This window comes from Paramormyrops kingsleyae, chromosome 9 (genome assembly GCF_048594095.1).
Source record: "Paramormyrops kingsleyae isolate MSU_618 chromosome 9, PKINGS_0.4, whole genome shotgun sequence".
Taxonomy (NCBI): Eukaryota; Metazoa; Chordata; class Actinopteri; order Osteoglossiformes; family Mormyridae; genus Paramormyrops; species Paramormyrops kingsleyae.
The window spans coordinates 14,383,940-14,394,219 of record NC_132805.1 but is presented as its reverse complement, the minus strand read 5'-3'; the positions used below and the strand labels follow the sequence as shown (position 1 = coordinate 14,394,219).

Genomic DNA, 10,280 nt, shown 5'->3' with positions numbered 1-10,280 from the left:
TACATTTGCTGGACTAAAGTGGCGGCATGCAAAACAAAAGACTGAGTCGTTCATCACAGAATACTCTATCCAGGGGTGAATGTCATACCAGCTGGCTTGAAAGCTGCGCCTCCTGTCCCCCATTGGTGTGGTGGGGAAGGTCTTGAGATGTGGCTGCACTGGAGTGTCATCAATGCACTTGCTGATATCTGGAGAAAGATTAATTCAGTTTATATGAGAGTGAAACTGACGACAATTAAATGTATTATTATTCATTTATAAATGTATCTAGTTTATTAATTATTATTTACAATTAGAGTTTACCCTTAACATGGACAGAGTATGAATTGTTATTAGGCTTACACTGCTTACACGTACACACTGTGCACACACAAAACATCACAAACCTGATGGTGCTGTAGGCCTACTTGACATGCATGGTGAATCTGGTTGTCCCAATGAGTCATTGGATTGTCCCTCATTCTGTCCCTCAATCTGATTCTGAATGTCTTCCTCCTCACTTTCATGCTGCCTTTCAGATGCCTCACTTTCCAACTCTCCAACTTCCATGTCTGGCTCTCTCTCCATAACTACTTCTCTCTCCTCCTGCTCCTCAGCTCTCTCATGCTCTTTTTCCTCTCCCTCACTCTCTCTGTTTTGTTTTTTGCCTACAGGTGCAAAAAAGGACATAATGTCCTTCCTGCTGCTTTTCATGATGATAGCCTAGCCTACTAAAAAGAAAACGGAGAGGATTGTAACCTCTTATGTCTCGCAAAGTATTGGCATTTTGCATTTCACAAATAAGCTAAATACTGTAAGCTCCTCTCGGTTATTTCATAAATTTCACAAATAAATATTAAGTTACATATTGCTGCACAACGAACCTTTAAGAAATATGAAGGTTCTTAGCGAACATGACCAACATACTGTAGGCTATACTGACTTCACTGGCTTTGCTTAGTCACAAACATAACAAGAGCAACATGCGTGATTGAGCGTAATAAAAATATTGCATCATTAAATAACAGTAAAACACGAATCTGCGCAAACAATGACATTACGAAATTAATCGTTTTCCTTACCTTCTCTGCTTTGCAGGTTAGTCCATTCAGGGCTCCAGCTTATCTATCAGAAGCAAAGTTCACAATTCGCGCCACTGCTGGTCTCTTCAGGTTGCAGATAACAGCATGTGTAGCGCGTTAATGAGCCCGTCTAGAAACACGTCGCGTTGGCTACTCGCATCAGTTCCGTTTTTCAAACGAGCGCATGTCGCGTCTAGAAATTAATAATTTAAATCATTGGCTGATCGGTGCAGGGGCCATAACAGTGGCCAAGAGCAATTCTACAGGGGCCCTGGCCCACCCTGGCCCCCGTCTAGAACCGCCAATGATCTTGATGTTAATCAAACTCCAGGTATGTCATTCTGTACTATTTGGGAGTCACTGAAGGCATACTTAAGAGGTCAGATTACTTCGTACTGTGCCAACAAGAAGAAGATTTCTAATGGACGTATTATATCACTAACCACCGAAATACTACAATTGGATAGGCTATATAGCCATTGCCCCTCTGCTGAATTACTTAAAAAACGCATATCTTTACAAACGGAATTTGACATTCTTTCTACTCGTCAGGCTGAATACCTTATCTCAAAGACCAGACATGTCTATTATGAACATGGGGGTAAAGCTGGGCGTGTACTTGCACACCAGTTACATCGAAGATCCACGTCTCAGATAATCCCAGCGATTAATGACGAACAAGGTACCACATATACAGATGACAGAGAAATCAACTCCCGTTTTGGTCAATTTTATCAGGCATTATACACTTCCAATGGACCTTGTGGACTGTCTGAATTAGACAACTTTTTAGAATCTCTGGACATCCCCTCTTTAAGTTTTGAGTCCGCTGCTGTGTTGGAGACAGATATCTCAGACATGGAGGTCAGATTGGCGATTAAAAATATGCAAAGTGGTAAATCTCCGGGCCCAGATGGCTTCCCCGCTGAATTCTTTAAAAAAATCCTAGTCCAACTTTCCCCTTTGTTATTGCGGGTTTTCGAGGAATCCCTTGTTTTGAAATCTCTTCCTCCTTCTATGTGTCAAGCAATCATTTCCCTACTACTCAAAAAGGATAAAACCCCCCTCGATTGTGGCTCGTATCGTCCTATCTCCCTTCTGAATACTGATGCCAAAATTCTAGCAAAGATTTTAGCACGTCGGCTTGAGGGAGTGGTTCCAAACATCATCTCTCTTGATCAAACAGGATTTGTGAAAGATCGTTACTCTTTTTTTAACATCCTCAGCCCAATCTTGGAGATGATGAGGTGATTATCTCGCTCGATGCTGAAAAAGCATTTGACCGTGTAGAATGGGATTACCTTTTTAAAATGTTAGAAGCTTTTAAATTTGGCCATAAAATCATATCCTGGATCAGACTTTTATACACATGTCCTATGGCAGCAGTGCGCACTAATAATAATTTATCAAATTTTTTTAGGCTACAACGAGGGACAAGACAGGGATGTCCTCTCTCTCCACTCCTGTATGCTCTAGCTATTGAACCGCTTGCAATTGCCCTAAGACAGAGCTCCTCTATTAAGGGAATATATCGGGCAAGTTCGGAACACAAAGTTTCATTATATGCAGATGATGTGTTGCTGTTTATTTCGAATCCTCTCGTTAGTGTTCCTGAATTGCTGACCTTACTTGTGAAATTTGGGAAAATGTCTGGATACAAAGTTAATCTTGAAAAAACTGAGCTGATGCCTATTAAATCTATGGATGGGGCAGGCATTGGGTCAATCCCGTTCAAGGTTAGTCATAAAAAATTTAGATTCTTAGGTGTATGGGTTACCCGTTGCTTTAAGGATCTGTTCAGGGCGAACTATCTACCTTTATTATCCAGTCTCAAAAATGATTTAGATTGTTGGGATGCTCTACCCCTCACTCTCGGGGGAAGGATTAATTCAATCAAGATGAATGTGCTTCCAAAATTTCTTTATCTATTTCAATGTCTCCCTATTCTCCTAACTAAATCCTTCTTCTTAAAATTAAACAGTCAGATATCTGCTTTTATTTGGAATAACAGGCCACCAAGGGTGAGTAAAAATGTATTGCAGCTGCCCCGCTCAGAGGGAGGTATGGCATTTCCAAATTTCATGTTTTATTACTGGACAGCAAATATTAGAGCGTTGCTGTATTGGATGAGAAGGGATATGACTAGCCCTAGCTGGGCGGTATTGGAACGAGCATCGATTGATGGCACCTCCCCAATGGCCCTATTATGTTCCAAGCTTCCCTTTGAACGATCCATTTCGACCTACTCTTCCAATCCAATTGTTGTACACTCTGTTAAGATCTGGAATCAGTTTAAATGATCATTCAATCTTATGGAGTTGTCGCCTGCTGCACCGTTGACGAAAAACCATATGTTTACTCCATCAGTGCTAGATGAAGCCTTTGATGCATGGCCGCGATTTGGAATAGGATCTCTTTACGACCTTTATATAGAAAATAGATTTGCCACCTTTGAACAACTATCCGAAAAGTTTAATATTCATAGGTCCCAATTTTTTAGGTATTTACAACTTAGATGTTTTGTTTCATCCTGCTTTAGCTGTTTCCCTTTATGTCCCCCAGGTACACTTTTAGACTCCCTTTTCAAATGCAGTGTCAATTCTAAACTCACTATGAGTAGAATCTATTCACTACTTAATTCATATCAAATTACTAGTTTAGAGACTCTTAAGAACAAATGGGAATTAGAGTTAGCAGAAATCATTCCAGACTCTGTCTGGGGGAAAATTATTCGGAACATTTACTCCTCCTCTGTCTGTCTTAGACACGCGGTAATACAGTTCATAATTGTGCATCGACTTTATTGGTCTAAGGACAGACTGTGCAAATTTCGGGTGGACATGGATCCATCGTGTGATCGATGCAAACAAGCTCCAGCCACATTGTTGCATATGTTTTGGTCTTGTCCTAAGTTGTATAGATTTTGGCAATCTATTTTTGACACCTTCTCTAAAATATGTGGGAAAACTGTATACCCATCTCCTTTAATCTCAGTATTTGGGGTGGTCCCAACTGACATACCTTTGAGTAGATACGAGTCTATGATGATTGCGTTTTGTTCTCTGCTGGCTAGACGGCTTATTCTTTATAGATGGAAGGACCATCATCCTCCAACATTTGGGCGTTGGATTAGAGAGGTTATGTGTCATATTCATCTAGAAAAGATAAGATATACCATTGGTGGATCTGTTGGGAAGTTTTATGCTATCTGGCAGCCATTCATGTCTTTTGTCGAAAATATGGTCGCAACCAACATAATGACATAATTATGGCCGTGGTGTATAGGTAAGCTATTTTGTATTTTTATTTATTTTTTAATTTTATTGTTATTGTTTTTTAATTTATTGTTGTTATTATTTACTTATTTATTTATTTGGTTTCTTTTCTATTAGAATTATTTATTTATTTGTTTTTCCAGCACTATGGGGATGGGAGAGTGGGAATAGTTCTGTTCTGTTATATTGTGAAATAACAATAAAAAAGACCGTGATCAAAAAAAAAAAAAACTTTAGCTAGCTTGTGGGGGAACGGGGCGTGGGCCGCTGGCCCTGTCAATCATCGTTGGGGTGGGGGTATGCAGCTGGACCAGTCAATCATCACTGGGGTGGGGGCATGCAGCTGGACTTGTCAATCATCGTTGGAGTGGGGGCATGCAGCTGTCAATCATTGGTGATAACGTCATAGACTCATACTAATTTAAAATTTCGCTATAACAAAATGATCCTTATACATTTTAAGAAAAATGTAAACTATATATGTCTGGTGTTTTTTGATTCAGTTTGATGATCAACCTCTAAAGGCCACTTCTTTAAATTTCTTAGCAAAATAGCGAAATAACAGTTACTGCTAAACTGTTTTATTCCTTGTTTGAATCATCAGTGGCTATGCCCTGCTCATTTTCAAAGAGAGTGGCATGTCGCCTCTTGACTAAACTTTTGTAAAGCAAAGCTACCCTTAAAGCACTTTGAATAAAATGTTTCATAGCATGTTTTATACTTATTTTAAAATAACACATTAACAAAACAAAAAAAAGGGTAAAATAACAAATATATCCTAAATTCACGACCGTTCCCTATACCTCCCCCTCAACCCATCATGCAGTTACATATTTATTGGGATAGGACTTGATGGGTTATTTTAGCCGACCAACTTCCCGAGACTAATGGTGAGCATTTAGACAATATGAGAGAGAATTAAATTCAGCGCTTTTATTTACAACATGTGCTTATTAATGGCTGTATATTATTTAATTCAGGCAAAGTTACGTCTTTATTGTGACAGGATTTGACGGATTATATTACGTGACTCTATGAGTTCGTCTTTATTTCTTAGAGCCAAGCTGCATAAACTACATATCAGTCATTTATGCAACACATCTAATTTGTGCATTAATAGCTTATGTTACATAAAGTTTACTAAATATAGCAAAGCAAGTAAGTATACTTTACCTGTGCACGCAGTTGTTGTTTCCCCTCAGACGCCGTGCTGCAATGGCGATCAGGCGCGTAATTCTCAAAACACCCACAAGATGGCGGCGTTTATCGGTGAACCCGATATTACAAAACCGATAACCGATTATGGTAAAATGCTTAAATATCAGGAAAAGTATTGGTAAATCGATATATCGGTCGATCTCTACTAACAACCAGAGGTGGGTAGTAACGAGTTACATTTACTCCGTTACATTTACATGAGTAACTTTTTGAAAAGAATGTGCTTCTAAGAGTAGTTTTACTGCACAAGGAGTAGTCAGAGAATTCCAGTTCATTCTGGGTTTCTTCAGTCACCAAGCAAACTTTTAATGATTAATCCCATGGCAAAGGACTTGTTCTTGGTACCCCAGTGAACTGTACACCCTCAAGGACATCTTTATTGTCCCCAAGGGGCAATTTATTGTACGTACAGTCAGCAGAATCCACACACACACCAGACAAGCAATAATACTAATAAAAAGACAATAATAAACATAAAAATCCCCCTGGGTGAAAAATAAAAAGCCAATGGACAACAGATACAATGTAAAAATCACACAGATTTATTTAAAACAAAAAAAACATGTCAATAGGCACTTGGCTCCATAGGCTGGACTTTTGTTGAATGTAAAAGTCCTGCTGTTCGTCCTGCTGTTCTCCCTGCTGTTCGCATCTAGGGATATCAGCTGCAAGAAAGCATGGGAATGGCAGGTCAAGTATCTGAGCCTAATGAACTTAAAGATACTGGACTAGCAAGGTTTGCACCGAAGGAGCTTACCTGTGGATCTCTTTCTGCAAACACACTGGAACAGCCTTGTGAAGAATCTCTTCACAGGGTTCACAGATTCAAACTTTGGCACCCTGTTATGGCTTTCAGATGGCAGTGCATCAGGAGTGAAGCCCTAGGGTGGAAGTTTAAGATATTTCATTTGAACAAACCAATTCTTCAGCAGGCATGAATATCAGTGAACTCTTTGCAAGTGCACTAACCTTGGTGAAAAACTTATGTTCCAGAATCTGCTCTAAAGTGGGCCGATCCTCTGGATTCATCTGGAAAATCCAGGATAGGAGTCCCCGAGCAGATCTAGAGAGCGTTTTGGGCAGAGTGTGTTGGATTTCCCTGATACACTGTCTGATCTGCTTAGCATTGCCATAGAAGGCGTATTCACCGGTGAGCATTGCGTATCTGTATTGAGAAAGTCAGCAAAGGAATTTGAGTTTCATTCGCATATATCATTCTACACTGGTGCACATTTCAGGTGTCATGCATTCTTGCTCTGACTGGCTCTGACTCTGAGGATGGTTCAGAAGATATACGTACATGATACAGCCCAGTGCCCAAACGTCCGCCTCTGGCCCCTGTCCCTTCTTTTTCCACACTTCTGGTGCCGCATACTCCTTTGTTCCACAAAAACATCTACAATACACACAAAAGGAAAACAGCACACACGTCTTTTAGCTTGTTGTATAAGCAGTTTGAAAGCTTTGCTGGAGAATCTGCAAAAAAGAACCTACTTATGCATCGTTTCCAGCGGCTCCAGCTTGCCTGCCAGTCCAAAATCAGCCAGTCTCAACTCCATATTCTCAGTTACCAACAAATTCTCTGAAAGACCAATAACCCAATTAATTAACAACAGCAGACATTAAACAGTTGCAGAATACAACAACAGCAGGCAACGAACATATAAACTACACGGGCAAATGCCATGTAAAATGTCAACACTAATATGTGGAGAATTAAGCAAATCACATGTGCGCGCACACATACCTAATTTGAGGTCCCTGTGGACAAGGCCTTCATCGTGCATATATTTTAATGCTGAAATGAGCTGCCGCATGTAATAACGCACTTCTGCGTTGGTCAGTGACTCTCTCTCTTGAATGATGTCCAGCATTGACTGGAATGGGAGAAGGGGGGCTTGAGTCGACACAGAGTCTTAACCCTAATAAACTGTCTGCAAAGGCCAGATACAACTGGACTCACCCCCCTGCTGCACAGCTCCATGAAGATGTACATAAAGTTCTCATCTTCAGTATAATGTGAGAAGCTCACAACATGCCGGTGTTGTAGCTTCTTCAGAATGTCTACTTCTTGTAGACACTGAAATGTCAGACATGTTAATCTCAATGAGTTTAATGGAAATGCAGTTTAACTGCAGAGGGCTGACCTTAAGCAGGATTAAGACCACATACCTCTTCTAGTCCAGCAGAGTCCTCTATCGGGATTACTTTGACGGCAAAGATCTCTCCATTGCAAACGTCTCTCATTTTGTAGCATTTGCCAAAACTGCCCTAAAAACACAAGCCTATTCAGAATTTCTGCCACCTCTAATACTGACTGGCCATTTCAGGAATCTACTCTGCAGCAAAACTAATACATTGCAACTTAACTATGTACAGTATCTTGATAGTACATACCTCTCCCAACAGCTCCAGTCTGCGGTAAATCCGCAGATTTTCGCTATCAAGGACGAACTCGGGCACTTCAGTTGTCTTCTGAGTTGCCATGTCGCAGAAAAGTATTATGCGTTCGCAACCAAAGAAAGCAGAAAATGGATAACCAGTAGCGCTTCCACCACCTTTTAAACTCTTTGGTTCGACCGTCACAATGTTACGTAGGCAACACTACAGGTTACATTCTAAAACTACGTCACTACGAAAAAAAAAAAACTACGTCACTACGTTCAAAATTAGAACGGAAATAGGAACTTTTTTTTATAAGTTACTGGCGATAAATAAAACGTTTCTGCAAAGATACTCATCGGCATTAGTTTGACCAAAAAAACACTATTTTCATAATGCAGTAACTTACAAGATGCACGGCTCTTCCTTCATGAGAATAAAATAAAATTAAAATAATTATCTTCTTAAAAATTAAAGCAAAACTGCCAGCCTCTACTTTCCTACATCTTGTGGTTTCTTCTTTCTTTCTTTTTTGTTTTTGAAATCCTTACTTAATATTTTGAAAGGACATTTCACCAGCAATGGTGGAAAGTAGTTAGCCTAAGTAGCCTATAATTACTTCGTTACTGTACTTAAGTACATTTTTCTCACGTCTGTACTTAAGTAGATTTAGCCGTGGACACTTTTGACTTTTACTGTACATCAATTACAGCAAATCTTTATACATTCTATCTACTCTACTAGACTTTTACTTAGCGTTGCCTTACATTTTATAATAACTTTGCTGTTGTTTTAATCGGCTGACAACAGGGAAAGGTAGTGGAGGGACAGATAGGCTAATACCGAGATTCTGAACTTTTCCCGTCAAAGTAAAGCCCATCGACTTGTAGTTACTTTCGATGTTTCAGTCATGTCACAAAACAACTGTGCAACCTGTTTCACTATATCTTCCCCAAACACTAAGAACCGTTTCTAAACAAATCAAACTTTTAATAGCGTTTTAAAAATAGTCCCCTTCAGCAGCGCAGTTCCTTTTTTTTCCCGCAAGCAGCATGCAAAAACTAAATTCCTTAATTTTTAAACAAGCAAATAAGATCGTTTGAAAATGTACGCATTACTTTGTGGTTCTTTGAGTTAGTTCTTGTTTTTCCTGTTCTATCGGTCTTTGACAGTTGACGCCACACTCGCTATAGCCGCAGTGTTTTGTGGGTCGAATCGCCATTATGGATGTATACAACTCAAGTGCCAGCATTTGCGTGCGGCCTTATCTTTGGTAAGATGGGACATTAGTGCTGTGTGAAAGGCTGTCATACTAAATCACATGGTAGAAATGGCAGAAAGGTGGACATGAGATTTTCTCGGTTTCCCAATTGGAAAAGAGGATATGGACAGCAGGTAAAGGAGGTAACGAAGAGTCGTCGGGCGGCCTGGGTCGCAGCGGTGAGACGGAAGGAGATCACTTTCAACACGATATCTCCCTTCATGCGTGTTTGCTCTCGGCATTTTCATAAAGGCAAGTAAGATGTTTTTTGTTTAAGTAATGTTACTGAATATGCATTTTTTTGTCTTCTAAAGTTGGTATTCTCTCATTGCTTAACCTACGCTAGCAAGCTAGCCTCACTACGTACGGAGAGTAGCAGAAATGGGGGTGAGGGTAAAATGCGGACCGTTTACAAACAGCGGATTCCGTGTTTATAAACAGACGTATCGCAAAAGACGCACGCCGCGTAGACAGATCACGTGGCATAGAAAGAAACCCATACGACGTTACCTAATCACGGGGTGCGTTCGAGGTGTGTCTGCAGCTGACGTGACGTGGAGCGCGATCTGCTGTCGGCTGCAGGGGTGGAGTATACGCTGAACGTAAACAAATGAGTGTTCGAGGAGCTCAGCAAGGCGCAGCAGCTTCGCGTTCAGCCAGTGCAATTTTGTCATCCATATTACAGAGTACAATACGATTGTCCGAAATCCTTATTGTTATTAATTAATTATTTTATTGTTGGTTTTTTTGGAAATTTTTTTTTGAAAATGTTGTATATATCATTTGTTGAGCGTTCTCTAGTCGCGTATAATTTGCATTTGGACGTCCAGCTACTGTACCATGAACGTCACAGTTTGTGGGTGCCTGTTCTGGATGAGTAAAATAAATTGTAATAAATCAATAAATAAAAATGTTTCTTTCACCAAAAAAGTGTATTCTTAAGTATTTTTGTAGATCTCATATCGAAACACTATCAAACTATATATTCGTGTTGTCTGGTTTCATTTTCTCGTATAAGTAAGGCTACTGTACACCTTGCAAACACTCATGTGAAATATCTACACAATTATAGAAACGTCACAT

General features: G+C 39.9%; 1 protein-coding gene across 2 annotated transcripts; it reads right to left on the bottom strand.

Moving 5' to 3' along the window:
* Positions 1–6,073: 6,073 nt before the first annotated feature.
* LOC111846382 (serine/threonine-protein kinase PLK3-like) lies at positions 6,074–9,573 on the bottom strand. Of its 2 annotated transcripts, XM_072715907.1 has the most exons (9): positions 7,952–9,565; positions 7,727–7,825; positions 7,518–7,634; positions 7,302–7,431; positions 7,049–7,136; positions 6,855–6,950; positions 6,524–6,719; positions 6,312–6,435; positions 6,074–6,219 (listed from the first exon to the last, which is right to left on the bottom strand). In XM_072715907.1, the coding sequence occupies exons 1-9, from the start codon at positions 8,039–8,041 to the stop codon at positions 6,101–6,103; spliced, it is 1,059 nt and encodes a 352-aa protein (XP_072572008.1). In that variant the 5' UTR covers positions 8,042–9,565; the 3' UTR covers positions 6,074–6,100. The 2 variants fall into 2 exon arrangements, with proteins under 2 accessions (XP_072572008.1, XP_072572009.1); XM_072715908.1 differs by lacking the exon at positions 7,518–7,634 and having other exon boundaries at positions 7,952–9,573.
* Positions 9,574–10,280: the final 707 nt, after the last annotated feature.

Excerpts from the sequence above, each read along its gene's own strand:
- LOC111846382 (XM_072715907.1), bottom strand. The coding sequence starts at position 8,041 with ATGGCAACTCAGAAGACAACTGAAGTGCCCGAGTTCGTCCTTGATAGC. Across the intron at positions 7,432-7,517 it reads TGGAGCTGTGCAGCAGGGGG|TCAATGCTGGACATCATTCA; the intron begins GTGAGTCCAGTT and ends CTCCCATTCCAG. Across the intron at positions 7,137-7,301 it reads CCACAGGGACCTCAAATTAG|AGAATTTGTTGGTAACTGAG; the intron begins GTATGTGTGCGC and ends TTGGTCTTTCAG.